This window comes from Pelobates fuscus, chromosome 13, assembly GCF_036172605.1.
Source record: "Pelobates fuscus isolate aPelFus1 chromosome 13, aPelFus1.pri, whole genome shotgun sequence".
Classification (NCBI taxonomy): Eukaryota; Metazoa; Chordata; class Amphibia; order Anura; family Pelobatidae; genus Pelobates; species Pelobates fuscus.
Genome location: NC_086329.1, coordinates 25,481,663 through 25,504,424, shown reverse-complemented (window position 1 = coordinate 25,504,424; position 22,762 = coordinate 25,481,663). Strand labels below are relative to the sequence as shown.

General features: G+C 40.9%; 1 protein-coding gene across 1 annotated transcript in view; it reads left to right on the top strand.

The window, feature by feature from the left end:
• The window catches only part of SNX6 (sorting nexin 6), a 47,593-nt gene that overhangs the window by 5,744 nt on the left and 19,087 nt on the right, over positions 1 to 22,762 (top strand). Inside the window, exons 3-7 of the mRNA XM_063439703.1 lie at positions 15,013 to 15,117; positions 16,839 to 16,949; positions 19,743 to 19,864; positions 21,352 to 21,475; positions 21,565 to 21,660. Coding sequence (XP_063295773.1) covers positions 15,013 to 15,117; positions 16,839 to 16,949; positions 19,743 to 19,864; positions 21,352 to 21,475; positions 21,565 to 21,660 — 558 coding nt within the window. The remainder of the gene's footprint in view (positions 1 to 15,012; positions 15,118 to 16,838; positions 16,950 to 19,742; positions 19,865 to 21,351; positions 21,476 to 21,564; positions 21,661 to 22,762) is intronic.

Sequence of the window (22,762 nt, the reverse complement as noted above, 5' to 3'; positions counted from 1 at the left end):
GCTGGGAAATGGAGTCCGGATACTCCTGGAATCATAACTACTAAAGTGGACCTTAGTGGTTATGATGCTTAGTGTAACACTTCTTTTTCTGGGAGCACAACTAATACTTTTATATATGTACATACACATGAGATTTAAAGGGTCACTTTAAGCACCATAACCACTGTAGTGTATTGTAGTGGTTATGATGCACTGACACCAGTGGTAAAGTCTCAGTGGTAGTGGACATTGCTATGTCATTCATTAAGCGAGTGAGTTGGCATGTGAGTATATGGCATATTGGCGACATTAAAAAGAGCTATGTCAGCCTTGGAAATCCTATTTGTTGTCCTTTACGGTATACACTTAGTCATTTATTCCCAGCGAATTATGTTTTTGTGAGTTTATTTTCAGTCTGAAAAAGCAGGAGAATGCCAGATGTATTTCGTAACACATAGCAAATTCTGTTTGAGAAGAAGTCCACATAATTTACGTTTTTTCCATTTAAATTCTAGTATTTCTGCAGATTTAGCCTGACAAAAACATCTGGATGTTCACACATCTAGTTATGACAATCTGCTTGTATTTTAGTACTGCAGCGATTTATCAAAGTATATTGAATTGAAAATTACAAATATTATTAAATGTAGCTTAACTTCCTTTAATGTAAGCTGTGCTCGTGTTCAAAGCCTCTTACTTGTATGTTCTTAATAATTACACTAAACCTTTGCTGATTTTTCTTTTGCCTTTTCACTAGAATCATGAGAAGAAAAAAACTAATTATTCTAGGGATAAAATGGCAATTTTATCACTGGAACAAAATTCCAGACGCCTACTATGCGGACACCAAGAGGAGATTGGCTGTGGCAACAAAGCCAAACCGGCAGCTCAGCTCACGCTGAGCTCTCATTGGCTGAGCTGCATTCCGTCAGGAAGACTTTTTGTAAAATGCTGAAGAGTGGCTAAGATGTAGAGCTATGCTGCACAAAACTGCACTATGCTGCACACGATAAGCTAAGTAGCCGTTGAAATCTCCTTAATGTAACCTAAAGATGTAACGAAGAAGCAATAAGTGTAGCAGATGTCCTGCAAAAAAAAAAAAAAAATTTATTTTTAAATGACTGGACTGGTCTAGCTATTCACTTTCACAGTTGGCCACTTTATGAACACTGTTATAGCCACTTACTGTGGCGTTCCGGACTTTTTAAAATCTCTGGCCTTATTTACATTTACCGGCTTGGTTAACTATTATTTTATTTTTTTTAGTTGCCAGACATCTGCTACATTTATTGTTTCTTTGTTACATCTTTTTGTTAAAGGAGCACTATAGGGTCAGGAACACAAACATGTATTCCTGACCCTATAGTGTTAAAACCACCATCTAGCCACCCTGGTCCTCACATGCCTCCCTAAATTGTAAAATCTTACTTGTATTTTAGTCTGGAGCTGCATGCTTTGTCCCTGTTTCCTTTAGACCTGCCCACTGCCTGCTGACATCAGCAGAAGTGGTAGCCTGAGCCAATCACAGTGCTTCCCCATAGGATTGGCTGAGACTGACAAAGAGGCAGATCAGGGGCAGAGCCAGCATGATTCAAACACAGCCCTGGCTAATCAGCATCTCCTCATAGAGATTAATTGAATCAATGAATCGCTATGAGGAAAGTTCAGTGTCTGCATGCAGAGGGAGGAGACACTGAATGCTTGGATGCATTTTAGGCAGCCATGACCCAGGAAGGATCTCTAACAGTCATCTGAGGAGTGGCCAGTGAAGTTATCACTAGGCTGTAATGTAAAGACTGCATTTTCTCTGAAAACATAGTGTTTACAGCAAAAAGCCTGAAGGGAATGATTCTACTCACCTGAACAAATGCAATAAGCTGTAGTTGTTCTGGTGACTATAGTGTCCCTTTTTAAGTTTAGGAGATTTCACCGGCTATTTAGTTTCATGTGTGTTTCACTTTACTCATGCATAGCAAGTTCTTTTTCAATGTGTTGATGGCTCTGGATACAATGATTTAGAGTGGCTATTCTTTATGTTGGTTTCCATTTACTTAAACAAAAAAAATAATCTTTTAGGTAAGCATACTTTCTCATATCAATACAAAATAAAAAATGTTTTTGACAGTGCAAGATGTATTTTGTTTTTCTTTTGCTTTTATTAATATGAAACGGTAATATATATATATATATATATATATATATATATATATATATATATATATATATATATATAAAAAATTTTGTTTTTTTTGTTAATCTTTATCCTTGCCCTAAGGGTAATTCACCACCAGTCCGTTACAGTTTGTTCCTCAGCTACCATATCACTGTTTGCTGTTCTAAGACTGATGTACACAAGGTTCGCTAGTTAAGATTGTAAGCCAGTAATACACGTCTGCCTTTTAAATGGGTGTGTTCATATTAAACAGTTTAACTGCTTTTAAAAATTAAAAATTATTAGAAATGTATAATATTGTAATTTGCTAGATATGTTTAATGCAGCTACCACATTGTTCCTCGCCCGTCTGTCTGTCTGTCTAGTTTGCACGGTGTGTATTTAAAGTCACTTATAGCATAAAATCCCTGCAATGTTGGTTAATTATCCACCTTCTAATGGGTATAGTATTAACTAGGTTTCAATTCCCTCATTAAAGGAACACTCTAGTGCTATAAATTAGAGATCAACAGATTATTGGTCTGGCCGATATTCTGAATTTTCAGCAATATTGGTATCGGCCTATAAAGATACCGATAATGTAGACCAGGGCCACCATCAATTCATGACAACCAAGACAGTTGTCATGGGCCTGGCGGTGGCCTGGGCCTGGCCCACAGCACACTCTTACCTTCCCTTCAGCTCCCGTGTTTAAATCTTGCGAGTCCCACGGCCGTCAGAGCGTTGCCACGGGCGGCACACAGGCAGCAAGTGTTAGACAGGGGAGATGCTGGGGAGGGAAGTAATAGTGCTGCTGGGCCCCCTCTGCACAGGCCATGCCACCGGACCACCAGGGAATGCCATATCCAGAAAAATTAAAATGCCCCTCACCTCCCCCCCCATTATACACACATTACATACCTACACAAACACACTGCATTCATTATATGCACACTACACAAACACACACTGCATTCACTATGCACACTACACAAACACTCTGCATTCACTATGCACACCCTACACAAACACACACTACACAAACACTCTGCATTCATTATATACACACTACACAAACACACACTACACAAACACTCTGCATTCATTATACACACACTACATTCACTATACACACTACACACACTCTGCATTCATTATATACACACTACACAAACACACACTACACAAACACTCTGCATTCATTATATACACACTACACACACACTACATTCACTATACACACACTCTGCATTCATTATATACACACTACACACACTACATTCACTATACACACACTCTGCATTCATTATGTAAACACTACACAAACACTCTGCATTCATTATGTAAACACTACACAAACACTCTGCATTCATTATGTAAACACTACACAAACACTCTGCATTCATTATGTACACACTACACAAACACACACTACACAAACACGCACACTGCATTCACTAATTAAATACTCTCACTGCATCCACTAGACACACATATATTCTTGAAAACATAAAAAAAATTCTGACTGGCATGTATATTTTGTGCAGCTACGAGAAGTGAGCTTGACTCTGTTCTCACTGTGGAAGTGCCTCTAGTGGCGGTCAGGTAGACCTACTAGAGTCACATTTAGCCCTACAATATAAATATGGCCTTATCTGCCAAAATCCTGTGTGCTTCACCTCACATTTGCAAATTAATATCCATGTAATGTGACATATGGCATTTGTTGGACATATTTTACATTTTATCTTAATGTCTGGCTTATCTCTACCATGGAAAACCGTGCCAAGGTCAAATCTTAAAGCAGATTATAACATTCCTGCATAAAGCTTTTTCACAAATGCCCATTCTTTGCATATGTTTCTTTATGTGTAAAATCTCCTCATTTTCTCGACGTTTGTTTCAGTCAGCGGAATATGCTGCCCCGGAACTTGTTTCTTCAATCATTAAAACAAACGCGTGATGTGTAATTCAGCACGTAAAGATCCAGTCAGTACAAAGTCTGCTAAAACTAAAATATTTAAAGTTCATTTTCCCTTTTGTCATTAATTCTTAGCAACATCCCCCATCCTTTGTCTATTTATTTTGTGTTTTTTTTGTTTTTTTGTTTTTGTTTTTTACCCCTATCTGACAAATGTCTTGCCAGGTAGGCTAAATCTTTGGCATCTTAGCTTAAAGTGGCACTGTCACCTTCTGGTAACTTTGCAGAGTTTCTAAACACATTGCTGCTGGAGACCGCGGGGGTCCTCTTCCTACTTTGCCTCAGTATGTCTCTTGCTGGTTTGGAATTTCGAAAGGTTCTATATTTGCGATTTTATTAATTTTTGAGGGGGAATGACAGTGCAGCTTTAAGCCATTTTCCTGAAAGGATTAGTTCCTTTCAAATGACATTTACTGGTATCTGTCTGTTTCCATCCCACACATTCATAGTGCTTTTACATGCCTCATCCCTCCACTTACTGTAAATGAATTACCCCGCCTATGGCTTCACCGTAATTTACAAGCTTACTGAGAGATGGTAGATAACCTTTTATATAGGATAAGATATGTAGGACTGCAGGACTTGCTAAGAATTTAGAAATTGAATGTTAAATGGTCATTTTCATTATTTACTTGCTGATCATTGATTGCTGCTCTCAATCATCCCTTTACAAGGATAATCTGAAATTCTAATGCATATATATTGGTTAGGTACAGATGTCTTCTGTTTTATCGAAGTCCCGCCTTTTTAAAAAAAAAAATCTTTGTTTTTGGTGCGCAGATAATACACATAATAACCTTGCATCGCCACATTAGCGGAACAAACCATGCCTTTTCAGACAATGTATAACAGTGGTATGGCGTTTAAATGACATGCACACATTTTTGTTTTAATTGAGTCTAACTTGCTAGTCAGGTACGTTTGAAAAACTTAAATTACGTTTAGTCACTCTGGAGGCTTAAACGAGTCGCAGGTATTAACCAAAGAAGGTACAGTATATTGATAATTAATAAATGATTATGTTTGCTAACGGTTCTGTCTATTGTGGGTACATTCAAGTGCTAATAAAACAGGCTGACCCGGAGCAATGAATAATATGAGCCCTGTGGCCCATGCATGGTAGTTTAGGGAGACACATATAGATGTGGTTAACAAGTAAACTAACTTTGCTTGGTACATTGATTCACTCACAGTAAGACTGCTTTTGATAAACTCTGTTAAAAGGGAACGTAAACATAAACAGAAAGACCTGTCACATTTTTTAACATGTTATCCGCTGCTTTGTAGTGAACGGGTAGCTATGATGTCCTCTGTGAGCAAGGGGGTACCAAAGGCAACCAACAAAGGTATCAAGTCCCCTAGAGTCCCGCAATGCCTGTGCTTTAGCCTATGCCTTGTATGGTCATCTCCCAGGCTTGCAATATGCCGGTCAGCTTGTGCAGTCTCCCAGATGCGGGGGAGTTTGGAGCCATGCTTGTCGGTGAGTGTGATTACCTCCGGGTCGTATCCGAGCTGGGTACACACGTCTTTGGCTGGGGCCGCTCCACGTTTGCCGACCCGCAGCTAACCATGGCAGCATTTAATACTGGTTAGTTCTTATTACAACAGCTACCATGGCAGCATATAATACTGTTTAGCTCTTCTTACAGCAGCTAACCATGGCGGCATATAATACTGGTTAACTCTTTTTACAGCAGCTAACCATGGCGGCATATAATACTGGTTAGCTCTTCTTACAGCAGCTAACCATGGCAGCATATAATACTGGTTAGCTCTTCTTACAGCAGGTAACCATTGCAGCATATAATACTGGTTAGCTCTTATTACTCACAGCAGCTAACCATGGCGGCATATAATACTGGTTAGCTCTTCTTACAGCAGCTAACCATGGCGGCATATAATACTGGTTAGCTCTTCTTACAGCAGCTAACCATGGCAGCATATAATACTGGTTAGCTCTTTTTACAGCAGCTAACCATGGCAGCATATAATACTGGTTAGCTCTTCTTACAGCAGCTAACCATGGCAGCATATAATACTGGTTAGCTCTTTTTACAGCAGCTAACCATTGCAGCATATAATACTGGTTAGCTCTTCTTACAGCAGCTAACCATGGCAGCATATAATACTGGTTAGCTCTTTTTACAGCAGCTAACCATGGCGGCATATAATACTGGTTAGCTCTTCTTACAGCAGCTAACCATGGCAGCATATAATACTGGTTAGCTCTTCTTACAGCAGCTAACCATGGCGGCATATAATACTGGTTAGCTCTTTTTACAGCAGCTAACCATGGCGGCATATAATACTGGTTAGCTCTTCTTACAGCAGGTAACCATTGCAGCATATAATACTGGTTAGCTCTTATTACTCACAGCAGCTAACCATGGCGGCATATAATACTGGTTAGCTCTTCTTACAGCAGCTAACCATGGCAGCATATAATACTGGTTAGCTCTTTTTACAGCAGCTAACCATGGCGGCATATAATACTGGTTAGCTCTTCTTACAGCAGCTAACCATGGCGGCATATAATACTGGTTAGCTCTTCTTACAGCAGCTAACCATGGCAGCATATAATACTGTTTAGCTCTTTTTACAGCAGCTAACCATGGCAGCATATAATACTGGTTAGCTCTTTTTACAGCAGCTAACCATGGCAGCATATAATACTGGTTAGCTCTTCTTACAGCAGCTAACCATGGCAGCATATAATACTGGTTAGCTCTTTTTACAGCAGCTAACCATTGCAGCATATAATACTGGTTAGCTCTTTTTACAGCAGCTAACCATGGCGGCATATAATACTGGTTAGCTCTTCTTACAGCAGCTAACCATGGCAGCATATAATACTGTTTAGCTCTTTTTACAGCAGCTAACCATGGCAGCATATAATACTGGTTAGCTCTTCTTACAGCAGCTAACCATGGCGGCATATAATACTGGTTAGCTCTTCTTACAGCAGCTAACCATGGCAGCATATAATACTGGTTAGCTCTTTTTACAGCAGCTAACCATGGCAGCATATAATACTGGTTAGCTCTTTTTACAGCAGCTAACCATGGCGGCATATAATACTGGTTAGCTCTTCTTACAGCAGCTAACCATGGCAGCATATAATACTGGTTAGCTCTTTTTACAGCAGCTAACCATGGCGGCATATAATACTGGTTAGCTCTTCTTACAGCAGCTAACCATGGCGGCATATAATACTGGTTAGCTCTTCTTACAGCAGCTAACCATGGCAGCATATAATACTGTTTAGCTCTTTTTACAGCAGCTAACCATGGCAGCATATAATACTGGTTAGCTCTTTTTACAGCAGCTAACCATGGCGGCATATAATACTGGTTAGCTCTTTTTACAGCAGCTAACCATGGCGGCATATAATACTGGTTAGCTCTTCTTACAGCAGCTAACCATGGCAGCATATAATACTGGTTAGCTCTTTTTACAGCAGCTAACCATGGCAGCATATAATACTGGTTAGCTCTTTTTACAGCAGCTAACCATGGCAGCATATAATACTGGTTAGCTCTTTTTACAGCAGCTAACCATGGCGGCATATAATACTGGTTAGCTCTTCTTACAGCAGCTAACCATGGCGGCATATAATACTGGTTAGCTCTTCTTACAGCAGCTAACCATGGCGGCATATAATACTGGTTAGCTCTTCTTACAGCAGCTAACCATGGCGGCATATAATACTGGTTAGCTCTTCTTACAGCAGCTAACCATGGCGGCATATAATACGGGTTAGCTCTTCTTACAGCAGCTAACCATGGCGGCATATAATACTGGTTAGCTCTTTTTACAGCAGCTAACCATGGCGGCATATAATACTGGTTAGCTCTTCTTACAGCAGCTAACCATGGCGGCATATAATACTGGTTAGCTCTTCTTACAGCAGCTAACCATGGCGGCATATAATACTGGTTAGCTCTTCTTACAGCAGCTAACCATGGCGGCATATAATACTGGTTAGCTCTTCTTACAGCAGCTAACCATGGCGGCATATAATACTGTTTAGCTCTTTTTACAGCAGCTAACCATGGCGGCATATAATACTGGTTAGCTCTTTTTACAGCAGCTAACCATGGCGGCATATAATACTGGTTAGCTCTTTTTACAGCAGCTAACCATGGCGGCATATAATACTGGTTAGCTCTTCTTACAGCAGCTAACCATGGCGGCATATAATACTGGTTAGCTCTTTTTACAGCAGCTAACCATGGCGGCATATAATACTGGTTAGCTCTTTTTACAGCAGCTAACCATGGCGGCATATAATACTGGTTAGCTCTTCTTACAGCAGCTAACCATGGCGGCATATAATACTGGTTAGCTCTTCTTACAGCAGCTAACCATGGCGGCATATAATACTGGTTAGCTCTTCTTACAGCAGCTAACCATGGCGGCATATAATACTGGTTAGCTCTTCTTACAGCAGCTAACCATGGCAGCATATAATACGGGTTAGCTCTTATTACTCACAGCAGCTAACCATGGCGGCATATAATACTGGTTAGCTCTTTTTACAGCAGTTAACCATGGCGGCATATAATACTGGTTAGCTCTTCTTACAGCAGCTAACCATGGCAGCATATAATACTGGTTAGCTCTTTTTACAGCAGCTAACCATGGCGGCATATAATACTGGTTAGCTCTTCTTACAGCAGCTAACCATTGCAGCATATAATACTGGTTAGCTCTTTTTACAGCAGCTAACCATGGCGGCATATAATACTGGTTAGCTCTTCTTACAGCAGCTAACCATTGCAGCATATAATACTGGTTAGCTCTTTTTACAGCAGCTAACCATGGCGGCATATAATACTGGTTAGCTCTTCTTACAGCAGCTAACCATGGCAGCATATAATACTGGTTAGCTCTTTTTACAGCAGCTAACCATGGCGGCATATAATACTGGTTAGCTCTTCTTACAGCAGCTAACCATGGCAGCATATAATACTGGTTAGCTCTTCTTACAGCAGCTAACCATGGCAGCATATAATACTGGTTAGCTCTTCTTACAGCAGCTAACCATGGCGGCATATAATACTGGTTAGCTCTTCTTACAGCAGCTAACCATTGCAGCATATAATACTGGTTAGCTCTTTTTACAGCAGCTAACCATGGCAGCATATAATACTGGTTAGCTCTTCTTACAGCAGCTAACCATTGCAGCATATAATACTGGTTAGCTCTTTTTACAGCAGCTAACCATGGCGGCATATAATACTGGTTAGCTCTTCTTACAGCAGCTAACCATGGCAGCATATAATACTGGTTAGCTCTTTTTACAGCAGCTAACCATGGCGGCATATAATACTGGTTAGCTCTTCTTACAGCAGCTAACCATGGCAGCATATAATACTGGTTAGCTCTTCTTACTCACAGCAGCTAACCATTGCAGCATATAATACTGGTTAGCTCTTTTTACAGCAGCTAACCATGGCGGCATATAATACTGGTTAGCTCTTCTTACAGCAGCTAACCATGGCGGCATATAATACTGGTTAGCTCTTCTTACAGCAGCTAACCATGGCAGCATATAATACTGGTTAGCTCTTTTTACAGCAGCTAACCATGGCAGCATATAATACTGGTTAGCTCTTCTTACAGCAGCTAACCATGGCGGCATATAATACTGGTTAGCTCTTCTTACAGCAGCTAACCATGGCAGCATATAATACTGGTTAGCTCTTTTTACAGCAGCTAACCATGGCGGCATATAATACTGGTTAGCTCTTCTTACAGCAGCTAACCATGGCGGCATATAATACTAGTTAGCTCTTCTTACAGCAGCTAACCATGGCAGCATATAATACTGGTTAGCTCTTTTTACAGCAGCTAACCATGGCGGCATATAATACTGGTTAGCTCTTCTTACAGCAGCTAACCATGGCAGCATATAATACTGGTTAGCTCTTCTTACAGCAGCTAACCATGGCAGCATATAATACTGGTTAGCTCTTTTTACAGCAGCTAACCATGGCAGCATATAATACTAGTTAGCTCTTATTACTCACAGCAGCTAACCATGGCGGCATATAATACTGGTTAGCTCTTTTTACAGCAGCTAACCATGGCAGCATATAATACTAGTTAGCTCTTCTTACAGCAGCTAACCATGGCGGCATATAATACTAGTTAGCTCTTCTTACAGCAGCTAACCATGGCAGCATATAATACTGGTTAGCTCTTTTTACAGCAGCTAACCATGGCAGCATATAATACTAGTTAGCTCTTCTTACAGCAGCTAACCATGGCGGCATATAATACTAGTTAGCTCTTCTTACAGCAGCTAACCATGGCGGCATATAATACTGGTTAGCTCTTTTTACAGCAGCTAACCATGGCAGCATATAATACTGGTTAGCTCTTTTTACAGCAGCTAACCATTGCAGCATATAATACTGGTTAGCTCTTTTTACAGCAGCTAACCATGGCGGCATATAATACTGGTTAGCTCTTTTTACAGCAGCTAACCATGGCGGCATATAATACTGGTTAGCTCTTCTTACAGCAGCTAACCATGGCGGCATATAATACTGGTTAGCTCTTTTTACAGCAGCTAACCATGGCGGCATATAATACTGGTTAGCTCTTCTTACAGCAGCTAACCATGGCGGCATATAATACTGGTTAGCTCTTCTTACAGCAGCTAACCATGGCGGCATATAATACTGGTTAGCTCTTCTTACAGCAGCTAACCATGGCGGCATATAATACTGGTTAGCTCTTTTTACAGCAGCTAACCATGGCGGCATATAATACTGGTTAGCTCTTCTTACAGCAGCTAACCATGGCGGCATATAATACTGGTTAGCTCTTTTTACAGCAGCTAACCATGGCAGCATATAATACTGGTTAGCTCTTCTTACAGCAGCTAACCATGGCAGCATATAATACTGGTTAGCTCTTCTTACAGCAGCTAACCATGGCAGCATATAATACTGGTTAGCTCTTTTTACAGCAGCTAACCATGGCGGCATATAATACTGGTTAGCTCTTTTTACAGCAGCTAACCATGGCAGCATATAATACTGGTTAGCTCTTCTTACAGCAGCTAACCATGGCAGCATATAATACTGGTTAGCTCTTTTTACAGCAGCTAACCATGGCAGCATATAATACTGGTTAGCTCTTCTTACAGCAGCTAACCATGGCGGCATATAATACTGGTTAGCTCTTCTTACAGCAGCTAACCATGGCGGCATATAATACTGGTTAGCTCTTCTTACAGCAGCTAACCATGGCGGCATATAATACTGGTTAGCTCTTCTTACAGCAGCTAACCATGGCGGCATATAATACTGGTTAGCTCTTCTTACAGCAGCTAACCATGGCGGCATATAATACTGGTTAGCTCTTCTTACAGCAGCTAACCATGGCGGCATATAATACTGGTTAGCTCTTCTTACAGCAGCTAACCATGGCAGCATATAATACTGGTTAGCTCTTATTACTCACAGCAGCTAACCATGGCGGCATATAATACTGGTTAGCTCTTCTTACAGCAGCTAACCATGGCAGCATATAATACTGGTTAGCTCTTCTTACAGCAGCTAACCATGGCAGCATATAATACTGGTTAGCTCTTATTACTCACAGCAGCTAACCATGGCGGCATATAATACTGGTTAGCTCTTCTTACAGCAGCTAACCATGGCAGCATATAATACTGGTTAGCTCTTCTTACAGCAGCTAACCATGGCAGCATATAATACTGGTTAGCTCTTATTACTCACAGCAGCTAACCATGGCGGCATATAATACTGGTTAGCTCTTCTTACAGCAGCTAACCATGGCGGCATATAATACTGGTTAGCTCTTATTACTCACAGCAGCTAACCATGGCGGCATATAATACTGGTTAGCTCTTCTTACAGCAGCTAACCATGGCAGCATATAATACTGGTTAGCTCTTATTACTCACAGCAGCTAACCATGGCGGCATATAATACTGGTTAGCTCTTCTTACAGCAGGTAACCATGGCAGCATATAATACTGGTTAGCTCTTCTTACAGCAGCTAACCATGGCAGCATATAATACTGGTTAGCTCTTATTACTCACAGCAGCTAACCATGGCGGCATATAATACTGGTTAGCTCTTCTTACAGCAGCTAACCATGGCGGCATATAATACTGGTTAGCTCTTCTTACAGCAGCTAACCATGGCGGCATATAATACTGGTTAGCTCTTCTTACAGCAGCTAACCATGGCAGCATATAATACTGGTTAGCTCTTATTACTCACAGCAGCTAACCATGGCGGCATATAATACTGGTTAGCTCTTCTTACAGCAGCTAACCATTGCAGCATATAATACTGGTTAGCTCTTTTTACAACAGCTAACCATGGCGGCATATAATACTGGTTAGCTCTTCTTACAGCAGCTAACCATGGCGGCATATAATACTGGTTAGCTCTTCTTACAGCAGCTAACCATTGCAGCATATAATACTGGACAGTAAATAGAAGTATTGTTGCATTATTTGATATTTAATCTCTTTGCATATGAAGATTTCTAGAGAAAGCAGCATGTCAGCTATTTGGGATATCCATAGACCACCTGTTTTATATTTATGTACTTGTGTAAAAATACAGTTCTATGATGTAACTCCTAGCTAGTAAGTATTACCCTATAATTGCCATCTAATCCTACACCAGTAGTGTATCTAGTGCCCAAAGTTTTGTTATTTTTCCCCTCCCATTTATCTCTTGGTTCCTTGGCAGTCACTGAATACAGAGGAATTGAGAGATGGGGAGAGCAGCTACACTAGCTGACGCTGCTATCACGGTCTAGTGCAGGGGTGCCCAATAGGTAGATCCCCAGATGCTGTAGAACTACAAATCCCATGATGCTTAGCATGCCTCTAGAATTCCTTTCTAATGACAAAGCATCATGGAAACTGTAGTTTTGAAACATGTGGGGATCTACCTTTTGGGCACCCCTGGTCTAGTGGGTATGGAAAATGAGCAGCAAGACATCACTCTGTTCAGACGCTGGCAAGAAGCCAGTGTGTCTGCTTCACTGAGGCGGTTTCCCCCGCTTAGGGAAGTGTTCTCAAGCAGGCAAATCAGTGATCACTTTAGGAGGAGCACGGGTAGACTGGAGAGCAACAGGACAAATGCAGGGGATGAACCTCGTTAATGTTATTGAATCAGGGAAGTGGCTACAGACAAACACTCCAAGGACGATAACCACTACAGTGCACTGCAGTAGTTATGGTGCCAGGAGTGCCCTCTCCCCACTATAAGGAGTCAATCGTTTTAGAACTGTTTGTCTTCTTACCTATGCTTCGCTGCGCTCTGCTCCCTGCTTCCACTACTTCTAACAGAGCTTCCACTACTTCTAACAGAGACCTGGAAACTCCTGCCTAGGCGTATACTTTGGCTGTCCTGAGCGAAGTCCTGGCAGAGTGTGTCAAGACAGAGCGTTGGGCATTCTTAAGCCCTGCAATGAAGCTTAGTTCATTGGTTATCTCAGGAGAGCTAATGAAAGTTCTTGGTTAGAAATGTCTTGCTATCAGGAGAGCATGAAAACCTGCCCATGACAGAAAGGTGTCAGAACACAGTTTGCTGCGTATATGGCTGCATAGCCGTGGACTGGTCAGAGTGCCCATGATGACTCCTGTCCTCCGCCAAAAGCGTCTTCAATGGGGACGTGAGTGTCAGAACTGGACCATGGATAGAAATAGAAGAAGATACCCTGGTCTGATAAATCACATTTTCTTTTAGATCAGGTGGATCTGTGTGTTTTAACCTGGGTAAGAGATGGCAGCAGGATGCCCTATGAGTAGAAAGCAAGTCGGCTCTGGGCAATGTTCTGCTGGGAAACCTTGGGTCCTGGCTTTCATATGGATGTTACCTTGATACATACCATCTACCTAGAGATTGTTGCAGACCTTCATGGCAGTGATGTTCTCTGATGGCAGTGGCCTCTTCATCAGGATAATTCACCCTGCCACACTGCATTAAATGTTCATGAATGATTTGAGGAACATGACCAAGAGTTCAAGGTCTTGCCTTGGAGTCCAAATAATCCGATTGAGCATATCTGGGATGTGCTGAAACAACAAATACGATAGATGGAGGCCCCACCTCGCAACTTGCAGTTCTTTAAAGATCTGCTGCTAATGTCTTGGTGCCAGATACCACTGGATACATTCAGAGATCTTGTGGAGTCCAGGCTTCAACGCATCAGAACTGTTTTGGCATCAAGAGGGGGGACACTATAATAGGCATATGGTTTTATTGCTGTGGCTGATCATTGTATTTCTACTATTGTGTAATATTTGTGTTTTAGGTTTGGCCATTTACATTCCTTTACCAATGTGCAATACGTTTGTTTTTAACTTAGCTGGAATGCTCAGTGTTGGCGGATTATTTTGTACGGGTTTGTTAATTAGTAAACCTTTGATAATAAATTAAATGCTTAATACAAGGGTCAAAACATTCAATGTCCTAAAATAAAGGAAGTCATGGTTCCATTTTGCTACTTGAGGTTCCTAACAAATAGCAGTGGATAATGCCAAATGTGCATATTTTACACTTTCTATGCCAACGCAGTCATGATCTGTCTTCTTTTAAGTTTGCAAAAAGCCTTAAGGGAAAGATTCTACTCACCAGAACGAATGCAATAAGCTGTAGTTGTTCTGGTGACTGTAGTGTTCATTTAAGTCAAGCAGTAGATTAGTTTAAATGTGATGTGAATGGACAGAAATATGAATTAATGTAAACTTCATACGAAAAAAGGGCATTTTTTTCTTATTTCTATATTCTATTAAAAAATTTTCTGTAAAAATAATTTTGAAGACTGTATATTAATGAAATTGCTAAATCGGTATCACTGCAATAACATTTTTTTTTTGTTTTTTGTTTTTTTTAGCCAAGAGCGATTAATGTAGATCTACAGCCAGACGCCACTCTCCAAGTTGACATATCTGACGCATTGAGCGAGAGGGACAAAGTGAAGTTCACGGTACATACAAAGGTGAGTATTGACATGTCTGTACAGAATTTGACGGCCTAGAGTGGGTGGGTCAGCAATGGCATGTGAGGTGCCTTTGCACGGCATTCAAGGCTGCCAGAGCCAAACTGGGCCTGGCCTATCATGAGTCCCAGTGGGACTTCAGATATCTGCTAAGGTAAACCGATGGGCAAATGCGGATGGTGAGGGACAATTTTTTATTCATCCATTGCAGCTCATACAGGAAGTGATCTTAGATTACTTCCTCCCAGCATTTGTGAACTGGAATCTGCACTGGAGTAGAGTAACCAACAGCAGCGCCTGCCCTTGACCTACACCAAGCCACCCACACTGCTAGATATACACAGAGCTGCATAAGACACCCCCCCCCCCCCCTCATATAAATAATCCAAACAGCCCACAAACACCACTGACAGTCTAAAAAAAAAATACACACAACACCACTGACAGTCTACATACATACACACAACCCCACAAGCAGCCCCCATACACAGCCCACATTCATAGGTATCCTACACAATACCACAAACTACTCCAACATAAGGACTAAGACAACGCTAAAAAGCAACTGCAGCACCCATAAATAACACAAGGAAAATATGGCAACACTCACACACCTCAATTTAAAACAAAATAAGACTAGCACTGGAAACAAATGGAACTCTTGTTGCAGGCTAGATAATGTTATGCTATTGTACCTCTGTTTCTTGTTGTCTGGTCATAACCTTTTCCAGCATCCATCCATCTAACTCCTTCCTCTTTTGAGGTTAATTTTGGGAGAAAGGTTGTGGATATTTAAGCATATACAGTATTTGTAGCTTTGTAGGAAGTGCAGTTGGATACTTGCTGGAAAATGTGCTGTGTAGCAGAGAGAGAGGAAATGTAAGTGCAGGTACAAAACGTTCCAAGTGTTTGAGTTTGTTATACAAGTTATCGTGCCTACATGATGATTTTTATGCTGCATAACTTAAAGGTGGCTTAGGTCAGCCAACAGTTAAGTTACATAATTAATTGTAAGAAAAAAAACAAAATGCCTTCTATTATGGATGGTGATTAATATTCTAATATAGCTGTGCTTTCAGTTCTGTTGATCTGAAATTTGAAAATCACTTAGAATTTCTGAAAATTAAAGTGACATTATAGTCACCAGAACTAATACAGCTTATTGGAGAGAGAAAAGGCAGTGTTTACTTTGCTGCCTAGGGACACCTCTAGTGGCTTTCTAGTGGCACTGACGTTCAGCATCTTCATGCTCTGCATGGAGACTCTGAACATTCCCCTTGATTCAATTTAGGGGGGACCTACTATATATATATATATATACACACACACACACACTCTACAGGGACAGGAACACACGTTTGTATTACTGACCCTTTAGTGTCCCTTTAACACTTTAGTCTATAACCGTGAAAGGAAATGAGTTCCTACATTACCATGGCAGTAAGGAGAAAAAGGACATCTTCTCGAGACAGCGAGAGCGAGCTAGAAACAAAACAAATGAAAAATTTTGCCATATTTTACTTTGCTGAAAGCAGCAGATGCTTTTTTTTAAACTGTATATATAGTTTGTTTCTATATTACTGTTTCTATAATACTGGAATTCTATTTCACTATTTTGGTGAAAGGTTTCTTGCAAGTTCTTATATGATATTCATGGATGATGACCATTTATATATCAATGCCCCCCTGCTGTCTTACTAACCTCTTTCTCATGTTGTTAGAGCTCTCTACCAAACTTCAAGCAGAATGAGTTTTCTGTGGTGAGGCAGCATGAAGAATTCATATGGCTACATGACTCGTTTGTGGAAAATGAGGAATACGCGGGGTATATTGTAAGTAGAAACGCCAAACGTTCTGGGTTCTCTTATTCCAGTGATGACAAACAGATATGTGCTGCTGCTGCTGTTGTTGTTTTTGTTGTAGATCAGAGATGGGGAACCTTTGGCCCTCCAGGTGTTTTTGGACTACCGCTCTTACAGTCATAATGCTGGCAAAGCATTAAGGGAGATGTAGTCCGCAACATCTGGAGGACAAAGGTTCCCCACCCCTGTTGTAGATTATTGCTTCCCATGATGCTTAGCTGGTTAGTGGACTAGCTTTGCATCATGGGAAATGTAGTTTACAACAGAAAGAAACATGACACCACCGACTGGGCTACACTTGAGTTTTTATTCTTGAACCTCAGGGGTGTCTGTCCTTCGGTGTATTTCTTAGAGGGAAGATTGCGTGGATTTTTCATTATCCATTTTTTGGTGACGGATTGCTATTTGGTTGATTAACAAATCCTTTTCAGTGTGATTACATGTGTTTTAATCCCTTTTTAATTTGTTTTCTAATCCCTGTCTGTGTTTTGCTGCATGGAAAACCACATAATTGAAAGTTAAAGTTAAATGTCATGGGGAAGATGGTAACTTACAGATAGAAAAATTCTGAAATATGAACTCAGCAGTGCCATTTTTTCCCTATGATTTTTCTTTGGCTATGCCTTGTATCATAATAATTACAATCCTCACCCTTTCCTTTATTTATATTTATTTTCTTAATTGCGCTGGATTTCCGTATCAGACCTTTCTTTACCTCTGCCCATGTTGTCTGCTCTTTTCCCTTCTGTAAATTAGCTTTGCAACTGAAAAGGAACCTTTAAAAAACACACACCTGGCACTCTCTGTTTACCCCCTTAGCCATTCCTGTTCTTTTACTTAGATCAACATCTGTACTAGAAGACCTGAGCACAGCCAATGAGGTATCAATGTGAGCTGAGTTGCTGTCATTACTCCCCACAGCCATTCACTGTCTTCATATTATCTACCCTCTTACCCTTTGGCACAAAGTATCACAATCCCGGGGATCTGTGTATTAAAACTTAGAATCCCTGGGGGCGGGGCCTGACAGCCGATCAGGACGGTCGCATGGTGCTGGAGCTCCTCAATATATTAACCTACTCAGCACTAAAACCGACGAAAACTACACTATATCTGGGGGAAAATCGAGCAGACAATCTTGAGGAGTCCCCCTAGAGCCTTTCCGCGACTACTCTACCCGTAACAGGCGATTCTGTGCCCATGCTCGACTCTCCTGCGGCCTACAATCACACAAGAGGTGAGGGAGACGGCCGATCCCCAGCCTTGAATTGAAACCGCTTGCGCAGGGTCCTGTTCCCCCCCCCTTTGGACCGGTGGGGGTTATCCCGGTCCCCACTGGTGCTGGGATCACGCTGACACACAGCTTGCAGCTGAACCACAGGGTTGAGACCTATCTCCCAAGATGGCTACCAAGATGAGCCCTATAGCCGGAGACACGTTCCCGCGGTCACCCTCACCGACGGACTCTCTGCTCCTAAATTTTGACCGCATCTGTGCTGCCTTCTGGACTAAACTTGCCGAAAGGGAACTTACCCCCAAGCTTATAAGCCGACCTGATGCATATCGGGTCCACTGTGCTGGGCCGCGCCGCCTGAGTGGGCCTCCCCCACGTGCTCAACGAAGGGTTCCACGGAGAGGAGGACGCAGGAGACAGCCTCGTTTGGGGTCCGCACTTCGCCTCCGGCCCTACACTCGCACCTCCAAGATCCGATGTCGGGCATACAAGCATGCACTCCCACAACGCATCCTGCCTTTCCTATACCCGCTATACCAGCTTCACAAGATCCGCCGAAAGCAAGCTACCGCTTGGTGTCCTGCAGTCGCCCAGTGGGTAATGGCACTATACTGCACACAAGCTTGTAATGACTGGGGGGCCCCAAAAGAGATAGCTGATGGCAGCGGAAAAAGCGACTTACCGCCCCTAGGCATAGGCTGACTGGACAGTATAGCTTGCAGTCGGGCAGCTTACCTCTGGATCGTTGCCTACAGTGCCTCCACTGCTATACTTGCTCATAGTTCCCCAAATGCTCTTTCATGGCATAGTTAATATCACAAGACCCAGTGGTCCCAGTATTTAGCATCATGTATCTCTCTACAGTTCTAAGTTATAGTTTGTCTTCCTCATTTTGCTTCATTTGAGAGAACTGTGTATTTTATGTTTCCTCTTATTACCAAAATTGTGCAGTTTATCCAACATTTCATGTCAAGTCTCTACCTTTTGCAATTGCTGTTGTACTTTATGAAATGTCTACATACATGTGAATGTTAAACTATGCACTACTAAAATAAAGAATATAAAAAAAAAAAAAACTTAGAATCCCTGCTTTTACATTTATAGGAACTTGACTAGTGAAAGTTAACAATTCACTATAATAGTTATAGGAGATCTTGTTTATATTCTGGATCGGGCATAGATTGTGGAAGACATTCCAATGAAAGTATGCAATTGTAAGGCATTACTCTGCAGATGCCTGAGGGCTCTCGGAGCATCAGATGATGATGCCACCTTGAACATAGAAGTACCGTGAAGGCAAGTGTGTTTTGGACTTACCACCATAACACTACTCACCACAGTAAGATTTTCAATAGCGTTTACTGAGATGAGGAATTGTAACTTGCAGAGAAGTGACCTTTGATAATTTTATTGGCTTGAGAGAGCGTTGATAGCTTCCTTCATCAAGACTAATGTGGATCAGGAAAAAGGAAATAAAACATTGGCCTCAAATAAACAGCCTGGTTCTCATTGTTCTATTCTTTTGACAGATCCCACCAGCGCCTCCAAGACCGGATTTTGATGCATCCAGAGAAAAACTTCAGAAGCTTGGCGAGGGGGAAGGATCAATGACGAAGGAGGAATTTACAAAAATGAAACAGGAACTTGAGGCGTATGTACCCCACATTCTTCTTTACTAAGATTTTACAACAAATGTATTCATTGACTTTCTAATTAACGTTGTTATCATCTTAAAAAATCATTTGGAATAGGAAGTAAAGTACTAATTTTCAAGAGAAGTGAACTGTATAATTGGCACAAAACTCGAATAAGGTAATTACATATAATAACGTATATGCAACTTCTCAGTATCCTGTCCTTAATGGACCTTATGTGTGTCCATCACTAGGCTCCTTTATGATGGACAATGTTCTGCTCAGTCGGAACGCCTGTGCATTATCTGCTATTTCTGGTTATCTTTAATTTATTTTTAATACGTAAAAATGAGATGGTACTCCTGCTGGTTTACCTCCATGTGTTATGTATAAGCTTTCCTGTTACTCAAATGTAACTTGAAATTAAAAAAAATTATACTACATACAGTAATCGTACAGCAATTTACATACCAACATCACATGTGGACAATCGTCAATTGCAAATAACAGCCTTGGGTTACACAGTGAGAGAAACTGAAATAATAGAACAACACATGAGAAAATGAGTCCTTAGGAAAAGCGATGATGGTGGAAATAAGAAGGAAGACGAGAGGAGAAAAACAGATAAAAAAAAAGGGGGGTGGGGGAGGGCGTGTGATGGGGACGGTTTGTAGAGGGATAAATAGAAGTCAGCAGCTTAGTAATGACCTGGAAAGCAAGTCTCCTTAAAGAGTTATACACTAATTATGAAGAAAAAAGGATATCAGAACTCCAGTGATAAATTTAAACATTTAGGCAGCCTGTCCTACTGGTGTTACTTGATGGGTCTTTTAAAACACTGCAGTGCACATGTATAAATCAAGTAGTAGCAGTATTGTGAGGAAACATTATAACAAAATATCTTATTAAAACAAACCATAAATCAGACACACCAAGACCCCGCACCTTGAAGACTTGTTCCAAGCTGCAGTTTGGATATTTTGTTGCACCATGACCACTTCAGTGATTTGAAGTGGTCATGTTGCTTGGAGTCCATGTGTACACTGTTTCACTAGGAAACGCTGCACATATGGAGTTTAACCCCTCTGCTGCCGGAAGTGTAACTCCACCTCCGGCATTGTCATCGGGATGTCATCATCCAGCCTGGAACTAGAGTTACGGATTGGCTAATGTCAATTGTTTGCAAAATTAACTGCACCGAACGGCAGTCATTGGCTAAAAGATACTCTCAGCCAATGAATGGCCACGGCTTCCCTACTCTACAGAAAGTGAGAAGAGAATGTAGTGGTTATGGTGCTTGGGGTTTTCTTTTTTTTAAAAACAGGAAAAGAGAAACACATGGCTGGATTTGATTTGTTGGTATTGAAACTGTTGTATTGTCATGGTTTATTCACTAAACAGTGAATTGAAATAAACTGTAAGCCAAACTAAAAAATGTAAAAAAAAAAGTTAAATAACATATTTCATACTGTATCCTTATAGTATTTTTGTTTTTCTTTTTCAGAGAGTATCTGGCAATATTTAAAAAAACTGTAGCAATGCATGAAGTCTTCCTTTGCCGCGTAGCAGCTCACCCCATTCTTAGGAAAGATTTAAATTTTCACGTCTTTCTTGAGTACAATCAGGATGTAAGTAAACTAAATTGCAATCAAAAATGTGTATTCAACAGCTTTTTACATTCTGAGGTTGAGACAGAATTTCAAATTTTATCTTTTAGTTAAGTGTCCGGGGAAAGAACAAGAAGGAAAAATTAGAAGATTTCTTTAAGAGCGTAGTTAAATCAGCTGATGGCGTTATTGTCTCAGGAACGAAGGTAAGCAAATTGTAGTATCATTTTTATAGTGCATTCTATGTATGTGTGCACGCTCGTGTTTCTTGCTAGCTTGTCGGCACATTATGGAAAAAGTCCTGCCCCCAACTGTTTTTCAGTACGGTCTCCATTAGAAGCAGCAATCTTTCATGAGAGGGGATTTGATTTTACTTAATATTTTTTATTTTTATTTTTTGGGGCAGACATTTTTTTTTTATCATGACTATAAACAGTATTAAATAACCAGAAGAACAAGATTGCTAAACTGTGGATCAAAAAAACTCCATACGTGCAAGAGCTTGGTCCTTAATGAAGGCTGTCATTTATGCTTAAGACCAAAGGAGCATTAAATGTTTATTGGAAGAGTAGTTTAGTTAGGAGGAATGGTGGGGATGAGGGTTGGAGATATGGAAAGAGGGAAATAAGAAATAAATGGGTAATGAAACTAGGGTGATAAGGCTACATACTCCAAGCCAACGGCTGCCGGACGGGAGAAAGGGTATAGATATTACATGTGTGGGAGAGACCGCTTTTATACTTACTGTATATGATGTAGCCTATGTGTGTGGAAGTGGCTCTTGCATTGGTGTTGCCATTGTGCTACCTCCGCAGTTCTATTTTGGAATGTGAGGCTTGAAGAATATTCCCAGAATATAGGTTATCAATAATTAGCACATACAGGAAAACGGAAACTGGTGTGTATGTTGGCCATTTATTTCTGCTTGCAGTAACAAATAGGGAAGCAGACCCTGAATAACAAGTTCATACTTCACCTTTGCCAGCAACTCTTAGCTTGCTACATCAAAAGGCATCAAAATCGCTTTAGCCTAATGAAAAAGTAGCTAATGTTAGTTAAAATGGGAATAAGAGGGATTGCCTGATATCAGAGCCAATACCGATGATCGGTCGCCAACAATAACTGGCACTAGTCAGGTACTTACACAATACCGATTCTGATTATTAGACAAATGCTGAATATCGGCTCTAATAATGGCTAAGTCGATGCTGTTTATACTGCCATAACCATACCTCCCCTGGAAGTGACTGACACCGCCTGAACCATGAAAAATTGTTTCAGATCTTACTCTTGAAGTTTTTATCTTCC